The 24728-nt window shown below is 35.6% G+C and overlaps 3 protein-coding genes across 3 annotated transcripts in view; 1 reads left to right on the forward strand and 2 right to left on the reverse strand.

The window, feature by feature from the left end:
• Positions 1-92: 92 nt before the first annotated feature.
• The window catches only part of LOC136801327 (tetratricopeptide repeat protein 12-like), a 28242-nt gene continuing 3606 nt past the window's right edge, over positions 93-24728 (forward strand). Inside the window, exons 1-15 of the mRNA XM_067057973.1 lie at positions 93-213; positions 507-673; positions 927-957; positions 1223-1422; positions 7208-7267; positions 11486-11557; positions 11834-11894; positions 12066-12118; positions 13339-13483; positions 14038-14092; positions 14255-14328; positions 15140-15311; positions 16566-16658; positions 19859-19922; positions 22279-22440. Of these exons, the coding sequence (XP_066914074.1) occupies positions 162-213; positions 507-673; positions 927-957; positions 1223-1422; positions 7208-7267; positions 11486-11557; positions 11834-11894; positions 12066-12118; positions 13339-13483; positions 14038-14092; positions 14255-14328; positions 15140-15311; positions 16566-16658; positions 19859-19922; positions 22279-22440 (1461 nt within the window). The 5' untranslated portion in view covers positions 93-161. The remainder of the gene's footprint in view (positions 214-506; positions 674-926; positions 958-1222; positions 1423-7207; positions 7268-11485; positions 11558-11833; positions 11895-12065; positions 12119-13338; positions 13484-14037; positions 14093-14254; positions 14329-15139; positions 15312-16565; positions 16659-19858; positions 19923-22278; positions 22441-24728) is intronic.
• On the reverse strand, positions 3390-6193 carry LOC136801340 (uncharacterized). Its single transcript, XM_067057980.1, has 3 exons — positions 5842-6193; positions 4421-5125; positions 3390-4019 (listed from the first exon to the last, which is right to left on the reverse strand). Exons 1-3 carry the CDS (start codon positions 6179-6181, stop codon positions 3661-3663), a joined length of 1404 nt encoding a protein of 467 aa, XP_066914081.1. The 5' UTR covers positions 6182-6193; the 3' UTR covers positions 3390-3660.
• On the reverse strand, positions 7447-11114 carry LOC136801317 (uncharacterized). Its single transcript, XM_067057963.1, has 3 exons — positions 11016-11114; positions 10663-10831; positions 7447-10424 (listed from the first exon to the last, which is right to left on the reverse strand). The coding sequence occupies exons 2-3, from the start codon at positions 10802-10804 to the stop codon at positions 8182-8184; spliced, it is 2385 nt and encodes a 794-aa protein (XP_066914064.1). The 5' UTR covers positions 10805-10831; positions 11016-11114; the 3' UTR covers positions 7447-8181.

A 24728-nucleotide genomic window follows, 5' to 3' on the forward strand; every position in this document is an offset into this window, starting at 1 on the left:
ATGTGACATTTTTTATTCTAAACGTTTTTCGATCCACGTTAAGTTTTTCCAATAATCTTTTGTTACATATGCAATATTTTATTCTATTCAATAGTAAATACAATTAACAAATCAATGAAATAAAAAAGTGACAACTAAGCAGAAAACACCCCAAGAAAACTATGAGTGGAGACAAAGATTTGGATTCGTTCCTCAAGAAAATTGATGACGTTGGTAAGAAGTTATACTTTCCTTAACAGCTATATTGTTATACATCAAGAATTCAAATGCTTCCAAAAATAGCTATGTGGTGGTTATTACATAGCAATTAACTCTAATAATAGCTTATTCCAAATTAGGGCCGAAAGTTTAAACCTTAGCATAGTTTATCGTTAGGGCATTAGCTGATAACTTCAAATAACTCACCTGGTAATACTCCAATTGCTCCTTGTTTCTGAAATTGCCCTTTTTTGTTTTGTTGAGGTGTTTTCACAGCATTTTTTAATTTTAAGCGATTTATTTTACAGGTTCATTGATTCGAGACATGAACACAGGGAGCGAAGAGAAGAGAAGTAAAGCAATGGAGAAAGCTGACGAATTTCTGACTGAATATCGTCAACAACAACATTCATCTGATGGAAGTTCAGCCGTCAACCGATCTGTTATCAACAAATACACAGATGATGAACAAAAGGTTTTTTTTGATAATCTTAACAAAAATAATAACCTTTGAATGTCAGCTCTCTGAGTTTTTTATGGCTAAGCTGATTGCAGTAATTCATGCTCGCTTGGCACAACCGCACTGAGAAGGAAGAAAAATGTGTCTTTTAAAATTTTAAAACGGTCTCATATTGTCAATCTATCAAGGAAGATTGAACTCAATATCTGTCTGAATTTTCGGGCACCTTGAAACGACCGTTGTAACAAAAGTGGTATTCATTTTTCAGCCGACATCTCAAAGGAATGAAATAAGCCAAGGTAAGATTTTCGTAAAAACATAAAAGACAAGTTACCTTAAAATGCTGAAATGCACTAATGTTTCTGAATCATTATAATAAAATGAATAATAATGTAGTACTCATTCACTCAAAACGCAACTGAGCTGATTTTCAGTTCGCAGAAAATTCTCTTTTTAGAGACTTTATGAATGTGGTCTAAAATTGAAAAATAATTATCTTAAGGAAGTCAACATAAAAAGGATTTGAAAGTTTATTTGTTTTTGGTTAACAAACATCTTTCATAGAAGCTTTCATGGCATCAGTGGAGCGAGATGCAACAGAAAGGACTGAACGACGTCAAAAGAATCTTGTCACTAGTACTTCATACAAAGAGAAAGGAAACAGTGCTTTCAAAAGTGGTCACTTCACTGAAGCCATCGAATGGTACTCCAAAGCCATCAGTCTGTCGCCCGACCAAGTCACCTATTATTCAAATCGTACACAGGTCAGAACTTTCTCTTGTTTTGATTTTTATATTAACATTTTATTTCATTAAGATACATACAAATCCCAATCCCAAAATATTCGTGAAATATTCATCTACTATAACATGTTAAAAAACAACAAGGAATAAAAACTGTCAATAAATCACCCAATAAAATTCTACCAAATTATATTTGGTTCGCTGGATATAGCCGCTTTAAAACAGTTGCAAACAGTTGCCTTCGTCAAATTTAGAACGCCATGCCTTATACCGAGTCTGTTAAATGACGCGCCTTACGCGCCTGAATTTTGACGCGCCCTCTTACGCGCCTTATTATCAACGTGCCCTAAATTTTTGACGTGCCTTACAGTATTACTACCTTAAATTTTTGTAAATTTTGACGTGATTTTTATTGCCCCCCGGCACGTGAAAGGCGAATGTTCTGCGAAAAATTATTCAGAAAAAAAGACGACAACAACGGCGGTTCATTTCATTTTTTCTGATTTATTACCAGATAAATTATGATGTTATCTTATATGTTATTATTTTGACAGGCATTGTACTGTTCTTTTAGGTGTTTTATGGGCTTTTTACTATCAATAGCGCCTCTGTAAAGATAATTGAAAAAAGTGTTACGAGTCCAAACTTTATTTTGTTGAATATTTTACTTCTTCGACCTCAATCAAACCCTGAATTTATATTGTATGATTTTCTTCATGGATTTTTCGAATGAAAATATTCTAGTAGGAGTTTCATTTATGAAATTTATGTTCAATGTTGTCCGATTATCTTTGACGACCACAAGCACACACCATCATGATTAAGCTAAAAATCGACCTTGTAAATTTCATGATACCAATCGAATAGATCAACCAATAAAAACCCACCCACTCTTGGAAAAAAAATTCAACAAAAAAAAAAATAGATAAAATAGAAAAATAAATCAGACAAATTAATTTGGAAATCAATACTACTTGACAAAGCTTACCATGTATCTTTAAATCAATAGTTTTAAAAGTATGCTTACGCATCAGCCCTATCTGACCAATAATAATGTAATGCCTATGTATACATATTCTACCATTCTTCAAAAAGAAGTAAACTATTTTTGACAAGAGCTTCGGCATCACATAATTAAAGAAAATTTTTTAGGAATTATAGGAGATTCAGATTGAAGGAAACTAATTGAAAGTTTTGTTACGAAAATGATGCTTGTAAAAACAAGTATGCTATGTTTGATTTATGAAAAAAGTTATTACCGAAGGCCAAATTTGCTTTAAATCAAAAGTTATTGAGAAACCATTCTTATAAAGACGATGCTTAAAAGAAAAATAGATATGCTCACGTTAAGCACAATTCCTTCCTGGCTTTGCTAAAGAACTAATTACCGAAAGCCTAATTCCCTCAAATCAAAAGTTATTGATTGGTTTCTTCGATGCTTATAAGAAAAATGAATATGCCCACGTTAAGCACAGTCCCTTACTTGCTTTGAAAATACTGCTTACCGAAAGCCTAATCCCCTCAAATCAAAAGTTATTGATTGGTTTCTTATAAAGAAGATGCTTATAAGAAAAATAAATATGCTGACATTAAACACAATTCCTTACTTGCTTTGAAAAGAACTAATAGCGAGGTTAAATATCGGGTTTGCTCTAGAACGTTTCCTTTCAGTTTCTCGTTCTAAAGCAAATCCGATATTTTTGCCCGGGGTATGTCTGCCTAGCTTTCGGGTTAGCCTGTAGAAAAGAAAACATTTAAAACAAAAGAGGGACAAAAGAAAAGAGAAAAACCGTTGGTGGGCAAGCCTGGGCAGAAATTAAAATTACTAAATGTAGACGGGCCTTAAATTTCAAAACAAAGGCTGAATAAAGTCTAAACCAGGCTCTATCCGATCCGTCAATCAAAACAAACTTATCGAGAACAAAAAAAAATATTGCTTGCGAAAACGAAAGTGACACACAAAAAAACAAACAAACAGACACACAGACTACGGTTATTAATATTTAGATAAGAATATCAGGGTGAGATTTCGGAATAATAGGCCTATTACAATAGAAAAATAAGAATAATTCTCACCCTCAGCCAACGTACACTATTCTTATAAAAAAAAAGCGTGTAATTAAAAATAGTTCAACTTAATATGTTTTATGATTTTCCCTTAAAAGAAGATTCTTTCGTAAATCTACTAACAGGAGGCTATACTAACCTTGTTGCAAGCCACGTGTTACTATGCAGGTCCTCCTTCAAATATTTCAAATGTCAAGGACAATGCGTACTTGGGCATCGATTTTTTTTATATGCACCGCTACACATGCTGTACATACGGAACCATAATCGAAACTTTGTCAATCGTTTTTTTATCGTAAAATTTAAAAGAGAAAAATCTTTCATCAATTGAAATTCTCCAAAGACTGCTGCACCTCTACCAATTTGATTCAGTATATTTTCCGTGGCTTCTTTTGAGAAATTCATCTCACTGGCCAGCTTCAAATATTTCAATAGGATTTTTGGTCGTTTTTCTTCAATTTTTTGAATGAATTCTTCGATTCTCTTCAATAGTCGGTCAACTTTATATTCGGCTGCAAGAGTCGCCAACGAAAGCATGTCAACTTTTTCTTCTAGAGAAATTAAAGAAGTTATAAAGATTGGAAATGTCTCTAAAAGAATCTTAAATAAAGATAAAATATGAAATTCTTTTAGCCCGATTTGCAGAAATGCTGGCTTCTAGCTGCGAGCCACTATTCCCCTTTTTGGGTTTCAATTTTAACCATGCTGTTGTAGATGATGCTTCTTTTGATTCTAGATAAAAAATGATCGAAGGGGGTAGATTCTATTGGGGGACCCTGGGACTACAAAAATCAAAAAAGGTTGGTGCTAGTAGAGTTAAGCATCTAGAAAGAAAAGCAAGTGATAAGATAAAGGAAATTATACAATTGAAGACATTTCCTTTTTTAAACTTAGAGACGTTTTGCACATAGAGGTGACACCGTGCGAAGTTAGATCCTATAACAATGTTTACCTCTGATCATTGTTGGCTTCTTCAGGAACGTCAAAAATTGAACCACTTGATCGAAACATTTTCCTGGTAATTCCAGAATTTTCTTTCCATTTACATCTCGCGAAGCGGTCTCTAACATTTCCTCGAACACAGGAGATGCTTCACTCAAAACAAACGAATCCACATAAAGCTTGACATCCTCAGCAATGAGAATTGCATAATGAGCATTATTCGGTTCAGCTAAGAAGCTGTTTTTATCGTTACCGTCAAATTTGAAATGGTCAGCATTCTCAAAATCCTTTTTAGCCGAAAGATCGATAACCCTGTCTTCATACAAAATGACGTCACAAAATTTGAAGATGTCCTCTATTTCAGTTAAGAATTTGTTATCACTCGTGTGGCTTTTGGATTTTTCGATCAAGGAATTTCTGATCAATTCATATCTTGTGATTGGCTTCATATCGATGAATGTTTTATTCTCTTTGGAGATCGTACTAAGCTCCATACGAGGTTTCTTTCTCAGTAAGGTACGATACAAATTCTTCAATTCGAACTTATCGGCTTTAAGTAGGATATCCAGTTGTTTGTCATTGAGTTGGGTATTGTCTGAGATTTGTGATGGACCATCAGGATGTTTCAACAGCAAGAAGTTTTCCAATTCTTTCTTCAGGACCTCCAAACCCCATTGATTTGACAATTCAAGTAAATTGTTGAACTTTGTCGAGGCTAAAATATAATTTCGAGGGATTTTAATGTAATGTTATAATAAGAAAGCTCAAAACTTTGTCTGCCCTCTTGAAAGTTCATGCATGTTAAAGCGAAAAGAGTCTTTTAATCTTGAACCTGGACCTGAACCTGTCTGTCCAACTGACTAAAATTCGTCGTCCATACGTAGTTGGCATGAAACTTTAAGTTCTAAAACGAAAAATCAAAGTATTTTTCTTTTAATTTGAACAAGCTTTGATATCATCGAGCACTCTCGGCAGATAGAAGAAAATAGACTTGTATACAACTGATTAGAATACAGTCGACTCTCGCTGATTCGAACTTTTTTTATTCGAATCATTCTATATTCCGAATTGTTTATTATTATTCCCATGCAAGGAAATACCTGAGTAATACAATCTCTCTATAACTCGAACGGATTAGATTATTTCTCTGAGTTCGAATTAGGGAGAGTCAACCTTAGGTGAATTAACAACTCACATAAGACACTCATCACTTTTGTTGACGTGTTGGCTAGCAGCTAAACTTTGGTGAGTTGTTGTGCAAAGTTATTCGGAAATATGTTTTGTGTCAAGAGAAAGACGACGGATATCTCTTGGGAGCAGTAAGAGAGTTTAATCCACCTATTCTAATCCGTTGCTCAGATGGTTTTAAATTAAGAATTGAGTTTTAGAATTTTTATGGAAAAATTAAAATCAATATATATCTTTACTGACCATTGATTGTATCTGCGTAATTGAAATACATTGGCTGATAAAATGATAAAGCGAATTCGATGACGTCAGCTCCTATTTCATTCACTTCCACTATATATTCCATATGCTTGCTTTCTTCATCAACAACTTCTTCTGCTGTTTGTTTTTTGACCAAACTTTCAAAACGTCCACTGAAAAGGTATCTCAAGAACTTGGACGTTACCAAAACGTTTTTATCATGAGCTGCAATGGTGACATCGCAAAGGTTTTGTTCAATTTCGAACAAGATTTTACTATCTTTAACTTTTTCGACAGCCTCGATCGGTTGGTCCTTCACATTGTTTTCATTTTCATCCGACATTTTGCTTTCTATTTATCTGTAAAGAAAGAAAATCAACGATAGTGTAATCAAATTTTTTTTATCATCGATATACCACCACAAACATCTCTAAATATTTCCCAAATCACACAGACGCTTGCCACATAGTTTTTCTTTCGAACAAAGATGGGGAGAAACTACAAGTTGTATTTTTGACTGTTTCCATTTTTTTTTCGATCCGTTTCCAACACAACAACTCTCTTACTCTCTGCGTTCCACACAAATGCATACATGCATACAAGTCAATCACGTCTGCAAACATTTTCATGGCATGATATGACATGAATATTCTTAGAAGTCCATTGTTAGTTTTCAAATAAATGTCATCACACAATATGTCGAGCAATATGTCATGAATCATATTTCTATATCATAAGATGTTTATTGCTTAGCCACTTTAGTTGGTTAAAAATGGCAGCAAACTTTAATGCTGAAAGTTATTTATTAGAATTCGATCACAAAAAGAAATATACACGCTTTTTATAAGAATTCTATAAGAATATTTATGGGGAAATTGTCCAACAATTTAAGAATATGGTAAAGTATCACCATCATAAAATTAGGATGATTTTTTTCAAAAAAGTGAACAATACCCATCATGAAACCATTCTTATAAAAAACGTGTAATTCGAAACTTTTTTGGAAAAATGACATTTTTCTATTCTAATTTTTCAAAACTGATAAATCTTTTATGCCAAAGGAAAGTAGTCTGAATCGCAGACCTCTGTAGATATACTTACTATATAACTATAAGAATTTTTCGCTAGAGGATGAGCAGAAGCCTAAAAGGAAACGTCCCATGGCAGTTTTCTTTTAAATTGTAATTCACTATCGGCATAAAGTATGCCCTTTCTAAGCTATTCTCCCGTAAGTGGAAACCATTAGTTGCGCCTCCTTTAGTCACTGTATGGTCCGCTTCAAATTGGAAATCAAGGTACGAGCTCTGTAAAAGAGTCTGGAAAGAAAGGTTTGACTTTAACTAAAAATATCCTCCTTCAATCCTTTCAGGCGTACATCAAAGCTAACCATTACGAGAAGGCATTAGATGATTGTGATATCGGGTTGAGGGTAAGTTTTTCTGTTTGGAAGTATATTTTGTGCTCTTAACCCTATTCTTACCGAAAGGGGGGCTTTTTCTGTTCGGAAGGGAAACTAATGTTAAAATCTCCTCGAATAATAAACCTTACGACGGTTTTATTTAGCTCCAAAATAAAGTAATTTTTGACAACTAAAAACAAGGACGATTTATATGAGAGGGATCTTGTGTGTCATATTTCATTCAAAAAAAAAACAACCAGATCAAAAGTTAAGGCATGGTATAGGAAAAAACTTTGTCACTTTTTCAAAAAACGATAGGAAGTTTTTAAAGTCAAATACATAAGATCTATAAAAATACGAAACTTAAAATTAAAAAAAAAACTGAAGAATAATCTGGGGCTCAAATGCTGAATTTAAGCCCAAAATAATTAAAAAGTAATAAAAAGTGTATTTACCAAAATTCAAAGTTTAGCAATTTCGAAAAGAAGATCATCGAATAGGCAAGGCTATCCACAATTTACTGGAAATTAAAGAGCTTGAAATTGGGGTACCTTCAAAGGGGGGGAGGGAGATTTCGTCCATTTGAAAAACTCTTTTTCACCACCCCCCTGAAGTGGACCAGAAAAAAAAGAGTTTCGTTGAGGAGAGTTTCTTCACTTGCCCAAATGATTTGTCGCTATCCCGACTAAGTTTTCCCGTTCAAGGTAATAAAGTTTGCTGTTCCATTGTATGCGTCTATGAATCGATTTTAAAGAAAATTTTCGTCGAAAAGCACTGTCCACCAAAACTTTAAACATTAGAATAAAAATATCAAACAAATGTCGTGTACCAACATTGCTTTCAAGGTAAGAAATTCGTTTTTAAGAAAAATTCATATTGGCCTGACGATCGATCATTTCTACCAGCTCATTCGTAGAGTATAAACAACTTAACAATTTCGTAGTTCACTTGAAGGCGCCGAGAAGGGAATTAAGCAATTGATCTCCATCAGGCATGGATCCTGCAATGTAGTTCATCAAATCTCCATCGTTACTTTGTATGTCATTCCACATTTGCTGCTCTAGCGCCTCTTCGGAGGTTGCCATTTGATCGATGTTCGGAATCTTCAGGACGTATTTCAAAATGGACCTCATGGATTGAATATCCTCCATGACTACATCTTCGATGGGACGTCGCGCGTCTGCGGGATTCAAGCTGTGTTTTGTGTACATGCTCGTTTTGATGGTTGCAAATGTATTCAACATGCTCTCATAAGTCATCTTACTGTCTCTGAATAATTGTTTCAGCTCCATTGGAAATTTCGCATTTCCCTCTTTATCAGAGGTTGGATCGTGTACTTCTTGTGCTAGATGTGTTGTCAATCGGTCGTACGTTTCTGACCAACGTGTGTACAAAGTGAAATATCGGTCATCCTTCGCCGCATTTCCCTTCGTTTCTGGTTGTTCTCCGGCTGATAGTACCACGGTGTTGGTTTCTACATCCTCTGAGATTGCAATGAACTCACATTCCACGCTTTCAAAGGCTTCCTCTAAATTGGTCATGGCTTCATTCAATTTGATCTCTAGTTCTTCGAACTCTTTATTACTGAAATATTGGAAGAGGTTAGCTTGCTCGATGAAGAAGTGTTTCAAATGTCTCTCTTGGACAGCGGTCAACAGAAACGATATGATGAGTGTGATACAGATTTCTAAATTCTCTGTTTGGAAAATCTCCTCACCGTTCATCTCACTTACCCAGAAAATTGCTGTCTTTACGTGGTACGAAGAAAAGGACGTCTTCCCTTCGCACGTTTTCTTGAGCACGGACTTGTGAAAAAGTTTCATCAGTCGATAACATTTTGACTGGATCTCATTCATGTCTTGACAAAGGATTTTCTCACCGTGTGAAAAAGAGTAACGGAAACAGTATGGAATCATTTCTTCTGCTAAATCTGTCTTTGGATGTTTAACCACAACAAAGACTGAGCTCATCTTCAATTTTTCAGTTGTCTCAACAGACGGCCATTGACGTTCCGTTCTCTGGAAAAATCCGGTGGCGATTGATGGCCACTCGGTCAATTTGTAAGCAATGACGATATCGATGCCAATCTCACGTGAGAACTCTCCATCATCGACGTTTGCGTTGACTTCATCATTGGCGGCTTGTGATCCTGTCATTTCATTTGCTCTTCTTTTCATCGCACCGAATACCTCTTTTGCAACACGATCTATCATATACGCTTCAGTTTTACTTTTACATTCAGTCGATTTACCAGTTTGTTGACTGGTTACCGAGGAAGTTCTCGGTGACGGTTGCACCCCCTCTTCAGCATAAATCTCATCCTCCGTCATACCTACTTGATCTTGCGTGGTTGGTACTGGTTCTACACACTCGTCTACATGGTTCATGACTTTGTTGCTTAAATATTGCTCCTCATTTTTCGATGGATTCGACTCCTCCGATTTGGCATGTCGGGTGGTTGTCTCTGGAATTGAAGACGCCATATCTAATTTCTCTTCATAGTGGATGATGGTAGGCGGGTTTGTTTTAGTCGATTCGACATCTTTGGTTTCTGCTTCATTACTTCCATTCAAATCTTCTTTTGTGCTCTTCGGTGCAGATGTCGACATTTCACTTAAACTTTCCATCCCCAAAATTGGGGGTACAACATTGACTAAAAGATCTTTCAATTCAAATATATCTTTACGTTCTCGCTTGGATATCTCTTTCAACGCTGAAGTAGCCTTCTCGATCCGTTCCTCCTCTTGTTCGCTCGTAAGGTTTTGTCTGTTTGGGCCACTAGGCAATCCAACGCGAACGAAGTTCTGAAAGAGTGCTATTTCGTTGTAATTAATATCACCCATGTTTTTCCATTGTTCATTCAAAGATTGTAGATTACTGAGCAGAATGATCTTTGTAGCAGGCCCGTTGGGATCGTGCACAACTTTGAAGAGACCTTTCCCTTCAATGGAAGCGATCTGCAGCATGGGCATGATGGTCTCGTCCATCACCTTTGGTGTACCATCTTTAAGCATCTTGGTGGTGATGTGTTCACCGTCCCGCATGATGTAAACGAAGCCAGGATGCCGAGGGACGTCTTTCACTTGTTGGGTATCGATGAGATGTTGAGGCATTTTGTTGAATACCAAGATATCCAAATCTCCCACATCATTGGCCCACACCACCTTCCCTTTCTCCATGGTGCTCCCTACGAATTGAATTATAAACAAATATGAATATGATCTCTTTGTTCTAATACTTTTCAATTTATCGATACTTTTCAATTTCTTACGTGAAAATGGAAATGTTGGCACTAGACATTGTTTTCTCGAGAATCCTAAAATTTCGAAGTTGGAGAGGGCTCACAAATCGACAAATACCCAATGGATTTTGTTTCGTAATATGAGGGAGTCAAGAGAGAAACTCAAAATCTTTATGCAAAGAACCTGTAATCATGAGCTCCGTCTCTTCAAATCTTTCGTTGAACAGTTCACAAAGGTTCGCCAATAAAACGTGAGATTCTTTGTATCCACGAACGTTGGGGTCGCTCTGTATTCGCTCCAATAAACGATCACAAACTTCTTCCATGATGGTTCCCCTTCTTGGTCTTCTTTACTGAAAAATAAGAAGAGCTAGATGGTTATACAGGCTCAGTTCCACAGACGTGTTTTGAAAACTGTACAAACTAGCAGTTGCAATTGGTCAACTTTTTATGCTTCCTTTATTATGCTCTTATGTTGCGTGAATGGTAGATGAGCTATGATGTATAAGGAGAAATGAAACTTTTTTCTTATTTTACCTTTCCTCGTTATTTTTCGATAAGCTTTCACTTTAGTTTGCAGTGAAAAACACTTTCCTTCTTACTCTCAAAAACTTCGTATACACACAATGTAGTTTGATTTGGTTTGGCTCGACAACGTGATTTATTTTTGAGAAGTGTTTAATATTTTTTTGAATTGGAGAATAAAAAGTTACCATGGCAATGTTGTAATATTAAGCTGTTTTCAAATGATTACCAGAAAAAGTCAATGAATAACTGTTGGTTAGGTTTTTCCCAACTTCCTTTCTACAGTTTGTTTACTTCCAAGATTTTTTTCTTTGTCAAGGAGGGGGTATTTTTGTAACCCTTACTTACCCAATACCCATTTTGCCTTAAGCTAAGTGATCATATTTAGGAAAAGAATAAAAGCCACACTTGAGATGTGTCCATTAACCTATCGTGTATATTTATACAAGATATTTATACAATATTTTTTACAATATTTATAGTTGGACGAGACATTTGTAAAGTTATACGTGCACAAGGGGAGATCATTGATGTATCTTAATCGATTCCAAGAGGTTTGTCCCTTCATATTGATTATGTCTCGCTTCTCTACACGTTATGCATTCATCAACCTGATTACCCCCCCCCCCTGACGATGGTTACTCATGATACATATTTCTTCATTTTATTGCTTAACCCTTAGCCCTCGGTCCAAAGTCGTATATAAAGACAATAGCAAATTTACCTACCTCCCGTCCCGTCTAAGACAAATATGCAATAAAATAACAGATTTTTGAAAAGTCAAGTAAGATGATGTGTGTTGATATGATTGATTTACCTTTTACTTGCAGGCTATAGAAACTTTTCAGTTCCTCATCAAGATGGATAAAAAACATAAAAAGTTAGCGGACGGTAGGTGATGCCAAATGATCAGTTATTGCTTTCTCTTAGCTGCGTCACTTTCCTTCTTGTGTCGTGACAGTGAACAAAAGGCTTTGGGTCATCTAACCCCTACCAATCGATGGCAACCCTTTTTGTTTTACCTACTTTTCAAACCAATTATTTTTATCAATGATATTTTAGAATATTTGGAGGAAGTGGAAAAGAGAAGGTTGGATCATCAGAATGAAGAAAAGGTTAGAGTTTGTTCACATTCGTCTACTTTTTGTTAACGAATCGTTAACGATTACAGATAAGTATTTTTTACACTCAAGAATTTTCCCCCTAATCGTCATAAAAGAGGCCCTAACGGACCTTCAATTCACGCAATCACGCAATTTTTTCTCAAAATTCACGCAACTTAGACATCTGTTCTTCACACAAAGTTTCTAATTCACGCATTCACGCAGCTTTTTTTTTAGTTTTCACGCATTGCAAGTGAAAGAGCCATTTCACGCATTTACGTAAACCGCTGGGGGACAAAAAGAATTTAAACTTAATTCTTGATTACAATAGTTTATTTATCTTAGCTTGTACTTGGCAAATAATAGTCTGAAGCACGAATCCGTTAGTGGATGCCAGCAGTATAGGCGAATGTGTGTTCGGTATGTGCAAACGATAAGGGTCGGGTTCTCAATCTTCGAAAGTCTCTCAAAGGGTAACAGAAATATTAAAAACAAAATACTCTGACCTAAAGTCTATTCACGATAAGTGTGCACTCTTTTTTCTTTTACCTATAACTTTTGAAGTAATTCTTCAATCTTTAAAAATTTGGTATCATTGGAAAGATATTAGTGAGTGGAACAATTTAAAATAAAAAAATCTTTAAAAAATTTTAAAAGTGAAGATGAAAGTGAAGAAGAAAAAAAGGAAGATCTTGTAGAATACTGCTATAACTTTCATTTTCACTGGAGAGATGCTTTGATCTTAGGAGATCATCACTGTGAAAAAATTTTATTAAAATATTTATTAAATATGAAGTTAGGAGTCAAAGTTAATAAGTGATTGACCCCCAAAAAACGCAAAAAACTGCAAAAAACAGCGTTTTTAGACGTCAATCAGCTTATAACTTTGTTTGATATCTTTTGACTGAATGATTATTTTTGAGAATTTTTTTCACAGTGATAACGTTCGATGATCAAGGATTCACCTCAGTGAAAATGATAGTTGTAGCACTTTTCTACAAGATCTTCATTTTTTTCTTCTTCATTTTCATCTTCATTTTTAGAATTTTTTTGAAGATTTTTTTATTTTAAATTGTTCCACTCACTAATATCTTTCCAATGATACCAAATTTATAAAGATTGAAGAGTTCCTTCAAAAGTTATAGGTAAAAGAAAAAAGAGTGCACACTTATCGTGAATAGACTTTAGAATCAAAATTTTAACCTTTCCAAAACATTTTTCTTCTCGTGAAGGCAAACAACCTACTGACAGAAGGTGACGATGGCATGCGACAGATGAAAGATGAGATTGATAAGTTAAGGAAAGGTTCATGTAAAGATATCACCAAAAGTTTAACCGTCCTTGCAAAGTGTTGTCGGGACGAAACTTTCAGATCAGGTAGGTAATAATTCTTTTTGATATTTTTCTCGGTCACTTTTGTGATCTAGATAGTAAAAAGTTGTATTACTCGCCTATGTCCTCAAGTAACATCAATATCGATCGCCTTACTTCGATTAAGTTGGTAAGCGGGTGTAACGTCTCTTAAATTGTCAGGGCAACCTGGTAACCATTACTCTTGTATGTTCAGTGCTTTTCAAGAATGCTCTACCTAACAAAAACAAGTCACGAAAATGCTAGAATTGGAATTATCCTTACACCAAAGTGAAGTTAAATATGACGTGGCATCCACCTGTATTTTCTTGAATGCAGACTTCACGTATAGTTTAAGTGTCATCGTAAACGCTATGCAATTCCTAGGTAGCTCTCTTTGGCTAAACTCCCCTCTTAAAAAAGTCATGGGAGAAGTCTTATAATTTTATTTGTCTCGAACAACTAACAAATCACTTATCAGAATCGGTTAAATTTTTACTTCGGGAACTTCAACTACGATGCATGAGATTTGTTGTAGCCTTACTTCCGTTATCATAATCATTTTTCTTAATTTGTCTCAGGTTTTCGTCAGTTTCAAGGATTTAAGATATTCAAGGAGAACAATACTTTGAAAAGGTAAAAGAAAAGTCTATCAGAGTGTACACTCTCATCAAACCATAGACTAAGTATGTTTTCTTTATTAATAACCAAATGAAAAAAAGGTTGTTGCAATGAAAGTCTTATAGTGAAACTGTTTTTGCACACTTCTCAAACAATCGTTCCTTTCTATTTTCTTAGAATAGAGGAATCTGATGACGTCAGCATAAAAAACAAATGCATTTGTTTGTTGTCACAACTTGTCCTTGACGACGGTAAGCTTGTACCTAATTGTTTGCTATTTCCCTTGGTGTCAATTTGATAAAAGCAAGTGGTTGATATTTCAGGGAGCTTCTAAACCTCAACTGAAAACTCTAACGGTGAGGGGTATGGTTAAAAAACAGCAAGCGATGTTTTTCGAACCCAACGAGAAAACTTCTACTTCTGTAATTTTCGATACAAGAAGTTTACGGGAAAATTAAGTTTCATGCAATAAAAGATAAAAATTTTCTATTCTTCATTTTTCATCTTCAGCTTCATTTTCTAAATATTTATAAATTATTTTTCCCAGGAATTGTAACGTTACATACATAATATGTTAGAATTGAAGTATCGGTTGAAAATGGAAAGCAAAACAAGCACTATTGCATTAGTGCACACTTCAAATGAATGGGCTTTAGGGATGTTTAGAATCTTTAAAAATTTGAAACAAAAATATTGCAGAAAAAGGACTAAAACGGCCATTATAACAAATTTACGTGGTCTAACTCCGTTCCAAATGGTCTAAACCAAACATACATGACCCCATTTCCTTGTTTCTTTTTGTACTCTATCTACTTTGAACGAAAGTCAGTTTACTCATTTAAGGATTTTTGAGACACTTCGAAAACCCAAATGTCGAGCGTTTATCACCTGTTCAGTCTGAAAAATACCCCGATCCATGATCTATTGCAGGTACTGTAACCTTAAATTCTCTCTTTTATGGTTTTATTCAAAGTGGCTTTTTTTCCTGAACTAATACCTGACGACTTCCTGAAGGGAAAAATTGCTTACATTGGTTTTCCTTTTCTTCTCATCTTACATCAGAGCAAAATTCGAAGATGGCCGGTGAAATGAGAGGTGCACTGTATGTAACAGTGGAAATGTTAGACGAACAATCGCCAATCGAACATAAAGTTGACGCGTTGCAATTCTTGAACAGACTGTCTGTCCACAAACAATCAGTTGCTTTGATGAACCAAAATTGTCCAATGGAAAGGTAAGAGTGAATGTTTTAACTGAAAGAAGGAGTCTCGTTAATTCGAACTACTATTATCCGAATCATTCTATAATTCGAACTCATTTTGAATCCCCGTTAAGGAAACCCCTTCGTAAAGTGCTTTCTATTATTAGAATCTCTCTGTAATTCGAGCGAATTGGATTTTTCGAATAAGGTCGAATGAGCGAAAGCCAGCTTTTTTAAAACCTTAAAGATAAAGAACTTGCATTTATATTCTCTGACCATTCCGTACGTCATCTTTTGAATTTTTTAGGATCCTAAGCTAAAAATCGAAAAAAAAAAGATAGAAGATGGAATAATCCTTAGTTGACACTTTTTAATTGACACACACACACATGAAAAGTGAAAATTTCTTAGATGTGAAAAAATTGTGTGGCTCAATTAAGGGCTCTGACCATAGTGAATTTATCATTATTGCCGTGTTTAAAATGTGTTTTCTGACTAATGTAACCAACAAAACTAGGGCATGTTATACATTTTCTGTTAGACAAACTATTCCTGAATCTGAAAATTCAAAAATTGCATTGAAAAAATTTGATGAAGAAGAAAATGAAGACTTTTGCGAAGACCAGTATTTCAACTTTGAGGAGCTTATATTCGGCAAAGAAAAAAGATTTTGAAAAGATTTTTGCACTAGATGGTGTATCTTTAACCAAACTAACAATAGATTTTCGGAAAATGTTTGTAAAAGCTTCTTTGTCTCAAAATTTTGAAAATGGCTTTTGACCAATTTTTCGTCCCAATTTTTTGCGCAAAAAGAGAACTTTTGAAAGATCAATTTAGAAAATTTTTCCGAAAGGTTTTAGATAGTTCAATCTTTTGCAAACAATTAAAAAAAAATTACCCATTAAAACTTAGCACTTTTTGTAAAAGAGGGTAATATAACATTTTATTAACGTTTTTTTAAGGTTCATAACGTTTTTTTAAGGTTCATAACGTCATTTTTGTAATTTAATTGCTAATTACTCTTGATAGAATAAATTCAGAAAGAACTTATTTTTTGTTAAAAGTGTCAAGGAACTCAAAACAAAAGTTTTTTTCTCCAAATCTGCGTATTCGATCGTTTGACTATGGTCAGAGCCCTTAAGTCATCGAGGATCTTCATGCGAGCTTTAAATTGTCAATGTCTCGACTTTTTGACGGATGATAGCTAAACTAGCGTAGCGTTACTAATTTAATATTTAAATGGATTTCGTTTGTGCCTTCACTGTCATCCTTTTTTCTCACACACAGATTACTAAACCTTTTGCTTCCACTGATTGGACAAGGCGGAGAGATGGCCATCGTTGCCATCGGACTGTTGAACAATCTAGCTCTGGTCAAAGAGTAAGTCTTTCCCATAAAACATAAACTAAACAATGATCCAAAGCTCCTTGGATGTAACGAAATACGCGTTTAACACCTTTCCAGTGTTCTTCACTTGGATGGGACATGTATTGACTCGATACTCCCACTGAATAAGACAGATCTGAACGAGTTCCGATCGACGCATAGATCAAGGAACCGATAGCAGCTTGATAATTCTTCATGTTGACAGGTTTCTCATCAGGGGCAAGTTTTTCGAAAGACTTTCCTGTCTCCATTGGTGTTGAGATTTTTCGGCATTCGGCCATACCGAATCGTTGCGGAACATAGCGAAAATAAGCAGATTGATCAATTCGAATGATCCCACTCTACGAATTTTCATACCAAGTATGTAATTAATCTCTCCCTGATCGACCATATCAAACTTCTCAGCTAGATTCTTCTTCTCCCGTTCGAGCAAATTGATATCGTTTGATGTGAGGGTAAAATCATCGACGTATACAGCAATAATGATCAAAGAGGTTGTGTCGTCTTCCTTGATACATTTCGAATAAACACATGGGTCAGCATCAGCAACTGTGTACCCATTTGATCTCAAATAACTGTCAATAGTGACATTCCATAGACGAGCAGATTGTTTCAGTCCATAGATACTTTTGTTCAGTTTACAGACTTTGGAAGGATCTTTCACGAAGCCTTCTGGTTGCTTCATGAAAATTTCAGCATCTAATTCACCATTCAAAAATGCAGTTTTGACATGCATCTGATGTTTATCGAGATCTAATTCGTTGGAAACAGCTAAAACAGTTCTTAACGAATTGTACTTGGCGACAGGGGCGAAGGTTTCATCATAGTCATTCCCTTTCTCTTGAGAATAACCTTGGGCGACGACACGAGCTTTGTATTTCGTAATCTCGCCATCTGCACCTCGTTTCTCTTTGAAGACCCATCGACTACCGACAACATTTTTGCCTTCAGGTAAATCAACTAAGTCCATGTATGGTTTACACCTAGCGAATTTATTTCATCATCAATAGCTTTCCGCCAGTGTTCAGCTTTCTCACAGGTTGTTGCTTGTGTATAGTAGGTCTGGGGCTCATTGGAATCAACAGCAACATTCGTAAATTTCCACCAATTGCCAGTGATGACACCTAAACGATCAGGCGCCTTACGATCACGTTGAGTACGTTGAGGAACCTCGACAGGTTCTTCTTGAACAGCTTGATCAGGAACGACTTCTGGTACAGCTTCCGGTACAGCCTCTTGCACGACTACAGGAGCGATGGAGGGTCAATGTCATTATCGAAATAAAACTGGCACTGTTCATCAACTATGTCCTTTTCCTTAGAATTTCTGGTAACGAGTGGAAACTCCTTTTCGAACAGGACATCATTACTGCTGATCATCTTTCCGGTTTTCAGGATTGAACAATTTGTATCCTTTGCTGTCATTTGGATAACCAACAAAGATGCACGATATGGAACGTTTGTCAAGCTTACTCTTCTGCTTCTCAGACGGAACGTGAACCATAGCTTTACATCCAAACACACGTAGATTAACAACAGGCTTCTTCTCAAACCAGCATTCAAAAGGCGTTTGATCATTCAGCTTCGATGTCTGACTGCGATTTCGAATGTAGACAGCGGTTGCGACGGCTTCAACCCAGAATTCTAATCCAAGGTTGCTTTGATGAAGCATTGATCTTGCGAGGTCGAGGATAGTACGGTTCATCTTCTCTGAAACACCATTTTGTTGTGGAGAATAAGGGATTGTAAACTCACGTTGAATCCCTTTGTCTTTGCAGTATCGATTGAACTCTGTGGACGTGTACTCTCCACCATTGTCGATACGAAGACGTTTAATTGTTCGCAGTTTCTGCACTTTCTGACCAGTGGTATTCTCCATCAAACTAACATACTCCTTGAATTTCGACAAAGTTTCACTTTTAGCTGTCATTGTATACAGTACTGTGTATCTTGAATAATCATCAATGAACGTGACGAAATACTTTGATCCTCCGACAGATTCGGTACTCATAGGTCCACATACGTCACATTAACTCAAGTGGTTGTCTCAGAATCTGAACTCTTCGTGAACGAATTTCTGTGCTGCTTTCCGAGAGCACACCTTTCACATTTGGAATCGACCGATTTTTCAGGATTGATGAGCAAACCATTGACAAGTTCTTTCTCATTCAAGAACTTCAGGCTTTCGTAGCCTAGATGACCGAAACGTTCATGTCGAGCTTGAGTAACATAACAAGCCTCGTCGACAGTATTCAGTTTGTACAGTTTTCCATGTTTTTGACCAATCGTGCAATATTTCTCGTTGATTTTCAAATTACATGATTGTCCTTTGAATTCGACTGCAGCTCCTTTCTCGGTTACGGATGGAAGTGAAAACAGTTTATTTTTCAACTTTGGAACATATAAGACATCATTCATAAGAATGTCGACTTTCTCTTTACCGTTCAAGACAGTCACGCGTACTTGACCTTTTCCAAACGATTGTAGTTGACTATCATCCGCCAATTGAATGTTTAACGGTTGATCAAATTTCTTTTAATTATCAATACTCTTTCGTTCATAAGTCATATACTGTGATGCTCTGGAATCGATCCACCATTCGTTGCCGCTCGATTCTTGGTTCGACTTCAAGGCAATCTCCGGCTGTTGATCGGTTACAAGGTTAGCCTTTTCCTTCTTGGCTTTCTCGTCGGCTTTCTTCTTTGCGCAATCTCGAGCAAAGTGATTCTTCTCATGGCAGTAGTGACAGGTTAACTCCTTCGACTTTTTATCCTTGCTTTTACGATCTCGACCTTTGAATTTCGGAGTTTTCGACAGAAATGCATCGTCACATTTCCCTTTCGACATTGGGCTTTTAAATTTCTCTTCTTCATGAATCAAACGGTCCCTAACATATTCTTACCGATTGTCCTCAGCGATTGTCTCCGATGCGGTTATCAGGAAATTGTAATCATCATTCAAACTACTGGTCAGTATGATTACCAAGTCATGTTCAGCGATTGGATCACCAATTGCTTCCAAATGTTCAGATATAGTTTTGAAGTCGTTTATATGTTGGATGATTTCAGCACCTCTCTTTGAGCTAAGCTCAAAATTGGCGTAAAAAGGTCCGATTATGTGATCCCTTCCGATATTGATTATTGCTCGTTTTTCTGTCAAATCAGTCATCGTATTATTTGTATCATTATTATTTAGATTTGTGATAAAGTTCAAAGACAAACTTTCGGAGAATTTTGTACCTGGAATCTTTAAAATGATGGTAAGTAACTAGCCTGTGCCAACCCGCCAACGGGTGTTTTTCATACTTTCGAAAATCTTGCCGTGTGTAGAACTTCGCGTTATGTTTTCAATCAGCGAAGAAGAGTTTGGTACAGTCTAGTAAGTAACCAACCTTTTAAATTCATTTTTCCCACCCGTGACAATCCAAGATCCTTTATTTTTACAAGGCATGACGGCAGGTACGGCGGCCGCCGTACCAGATGTTTACAAAAAAAACCCGAAATTTTCCTCTTCGTCGGTAAAACCGCCTAAATTTCCTCATTTGCCGTACCAGTTTAAAAAAGCTTCTGTCTTGCCTCAATACGCTAACAAGAAGCCCGTTAGGCGTGAAGGCCCAGCAAAAGCGTAATTTACGCGATTTCCAAAAATTCCAAAAAATGTTTAACAAGATTTCAGGAAAGGGATGTCCAAAGGATTTAAAATTTTACTGCGTCGAGCAAAATAAAATGAAAAATAAGTCGACAAGGATAATTCTCCCTTTCTTCATTTCTTAGAACAGGGAAGTGAAAAAATAAACGAAACATAATGTACAGTAGTCAATCAAAAATAAATTGAATGTTGAAAGCTCGAAACTTTCTACCCGAAGGTAAACAATCAAATTCAAAATATCATTAAATTCAACTTCCATAAGAAACAACATCATTGCATGAAAAAAGTTCTAATCTTGTTCAAATTTACACATGAGCTGCATTTTAGTCTACATTTACCATGTCCATATTCCATTTAAAATTAGTATTTATAATAATTCTGTGTCGAGTTTGAAAAATCAAGCCGCCAATTCGTAAAACACAACAGATCCAGAAACAACCATATTCACATGTAGCATCATGGAAAAAGTTCCAATCTTGTTCAAATTTACACATGAGCTGCAGTTTAGTCTCCATTGCCATATTCCATTTAATCGGTATTTGAAATAATTCTGTGTCGGGTTTGAAAAATCAAGCCACCAATTCGTTGAACGAGACAGATCTAGAAATATATAACCATTTTCACACGTAGCATCATGAAAAAAGTTCCAATCTTGTTCAAATTTACACATGAGCTGCAGTTTAGTCTCCATTGCCATATTCCATTTAATCGGTATTTGAAATAATTCTGTGTCGAGTTTGAAAAATCAAGCCACCAATTCGTTGAACGAGACAGATCTAGAAATATATAACCATTTTCACACGTAGCATCATGGAAAAAGTTCCAATCTTGTTCAAATTTACACATGAGCTGCAGTTTAGTCTCCATTGCCATATTCCATTTAATTGGTAATTGAAATAATTCTGTGTCGAGTTTGAAAAATCAAGCCACCAATTCGTTGAACGAGACAGATCTAGAAATATATAACCATTTTCACACGTAGCATCATGGAAAAAGTTCCAATCTTGTTCAAATTTACACATGAGCTGCATCTTAGTCTCCATTGCAATATTCCATTTAATCGGTATTTGAAATAATTCCGTGTCGAGTTTGAAAAATCAAGCCACCAATTCGTTAAACGAGACAGACTTAGAAATATATATATAACCATTTTCACACGTAGCATCATGGAAAAAGTTCCAATCTTGTTCAAATTTACACATGAGCTGCATTTTAGTCTCCATTGCCATATTCCATTTAATATCGGTATTTGAAATAATTCCGTGTTGAGTTTGAAAAATCAAGCCACCAATTCGTTAAACGAGACAGATCTAGAAATAACCATTTTCACACGTAGTATGATTGAAAAAGTTCCAATCTTGCTATAATTTACACATGAACTCCATTTTAGTGTTCATCAGCAAATTCCAGAATCAAGTCTTTTTGAAAACAAGAAACTAAAAGTGAAAGTCAGAAATTGATTTAAGGTATAGAATTTTCACTCAGAAAGCTTTATGAAAACTATAACATATGACAGAATGTTGAAAAAGTTTACAAAAAAAAATCACTACAAAGTTTCTTTGGTTTGAAAGTCTCTTGACCACTAAAGCAAAGAAAATGTTCAAGAAAGTAAGAATCAACACATGAAATCAATCTCCTCGCTTCAACCGCCATCTTGTATCTGTTTTGTTTTGAAAACGTTTGTTGTTTAAGGAGCGCGAAATCAGAAAATATATTTTTTTTAGCCAGTACCCGACTTTCGCAAGCTTTTCCCTCTCCAGACGGCAAAAAGTGTGTTACTGGTATAAAGCGCCGTTTCTACCAAAACGGACACACAGAAGGAAACACGGAAAAAAAATAGTGACACTCTCTTTAAAGGCCCACTCGCTAGCGCTGGGCCAATAAACATATTGACTGCATGAATATTTTTTTTTTCAAACTTGTGAAATGTTCATAACATTAAAGAAAGTATGTTCTCTTTACCATAGGAGCTGTTGTGCTTACCGTTCGAGAGCCAGCAACAAGTTTCGTTGAACTTTCTTTCCGTAATGAACACCAGTATCACGACTGTATCCAACCTCTTTCTCACACCTGCCATTCGAAATCGTTTCAAAAGTGAACAATTGTGGAGGCCTTCCATATCGCTGATGGTAAGTCTCAACATTAAAAACTTGTTTGTTTTTTTTAAGTTACCTATCCAGGCCCGGCGGAAGTGGGGAGACTGGGGAGACTTTAGCCTCCCCAACTTTGAGCAAATGAGATTTTTTTTCTCAAATTCCTAGAGTAATTACAAAGATGACGTTATGAACCTTAAAAAGACATTAATATAATGTTATATTACTTTCTTACTCTTTTACAAAAAAAGTTTTAATGGGTTACAAACCTTTTTGTTTCCAATTTTTATAAATTGTTTGCAAAAGATTGAACTATCTAAAATCCCTTGATTGCTTTGTCTAAACACACGGAATGCAGAAAGAAATGTTTCATATACTTTGCAATTATCAATTATTGTGAAAGGCCACACTTTTCCGGCGAAATTTTCAGTCAAAAGCTTTTAATAAGTAATAAGTTATTGAATAACTCTATTAGCCCCAGGGGGGGGTAGAATCTACCATGCTGGAGTTCTTTTGTGTATATTTCGGATAAAAATCTTTTAAACGACTTGAAATTTTCTGACTTTTAACAAAATCTTATTAAGAGAATTTGTGCAAAATTTTAGGGTCGCAGGTTGTCCAGATCAGGTTTTATGACTTTTTTGTGAAACATGACATAAAACCCAGTTAAAATTGCTTATAACTTCTGAACTATTTATTCAATCATTTTCAAATTTTGACACGTGATAGGCATTTACAATGTGAATTTGAAAATTAAGAAAAAAATTTAGAAATATTTAGAAATATTGATGACGTCATCAAATTCTGAAAATTCTACTAATCTTCAGCATAGATTTTAAGTAAAAAATATTCATGGAAAATGCAAAACCATCAATTATGTTGAAAGGCAGCCTTTTATCTTTCAGATTCTTCAAACAGAATCTAAATATCTTTATTGGTTCGACTGCGACAGACATTTTTGTAAACCATATATTTGGGTTTTTTTCCGAAATGTGGGAAGTTTGTGATGACGTCATCGCTTTTTGAATGACATCATTAAATTTTTTTCTTCCTTGAAATTTGTTTTATGATGAAGAACATCCGTACCAAATTTCATGACCATACCTCTTGTAGATCAAAAATAATCGAGGGTGGTAGATTCTAACCCCCCCCCTGGGGATACAAGAATCGATACAAAAAATCTTGGGGTCAATAGGGTAAACATTGGAATGAAGGAATCCAGTCATCCATTAGACAAAATTCATCTTGAGCCATAGGCGGAATCTTGAGCTCATCGGCGCAAATTTGACGCTTCTGTGCTTTTATACTTTTTGGAAAATGGATTTAAAAGCTCATAGGTAGCCAAAATAAAAAAAACAACCTGATAGTAAAATCAAATATTTCAAACTTAAAATATTTTAAGCACTTGAGCACTTTGGGGAGTTTCTTCGATCGAAAAATTTTTCTTTGAATTGACGTCATAATTTTTGATTGTTTGAAAGGTATAAATATTTGACGTCAGATTTAATTTTTTTGAGTTCGCCTCTTCTCGCTTTTTCAAAAAGAAGAAGCAAGTCGTTTTTCGAGAGAAAAAAACGATTTTCAGTGAAAAAAGTGATATATAGTTGTATTTATTGTAAAAAATGGAATTTAGCAAGCCGTTAATGCTTGCAGAAGGCATTCGAAATATGCCAGATTTATTAAATTCCCCGATCGGATCAAAATCGGGTGACATGAAACCGATGAGAAGAAGACAACGAAGTGCTCGCCATCATTTGTTTACTGCAATGTGGAATGAAGAATTAGAAGACCAAAACAAACCCAACTCTTTCGGGGATAATTTTATTGCAAGGAAAATACATTCTGCTCCTCAAAATGTAGGACAGAATTCTTGTGCATCGCCAAAACAACCTTACTTCAAATTATCTCCAATGAAAAGAAACACAAATCTTCATTCTCAACAACATCAAGCAGAACAATGGTCATTGAGATCGTTCACCAAAACGTCCACAACACTCGAATGTCATTTGTTGGATTCCATTGACCAAATGAACCAAGACGAAATCAATGGTTACCAAAAACCATCTTCAGATATCGATCGGTTATCTTTCTTGTTCAATGAAATGTCCATCTTTGACGACACAAAATATTCCAACTCTGGTGGAAAGTCGAATGGTTGCTTACACAAGGTCCGTAATGTGAAATTGAACGACCATCAACGACGAATGACTAAACACCATGCTTCAAAAGAACGTCGATCCATCATTGGTGAATTGAGAGAGATTCGAAAATATCAACAAAAACTATCTGGATATCTTGTTGAAGAATCTGGTGTTATCAAAACA

The sequence above is a fragment of the Clytia hemisphaerica genome, unplaced genomic scaffold (assembly GCF_902728285.1).
Source record: "Clytia hemisphaerica strain Z4C2 unplaced genomic scaffold, Clytia hemisphaerica genome assembly, whole genome shotgun sequence".
In the NCBI taxonomy this organism is placed as follows: domain Eukaryota; kingdom Metazoa; phylum Cnidaria; class Hydrozoa; order Leptothecata; family Clytiidae; genus Clytia; species Clytia hemisphaerica.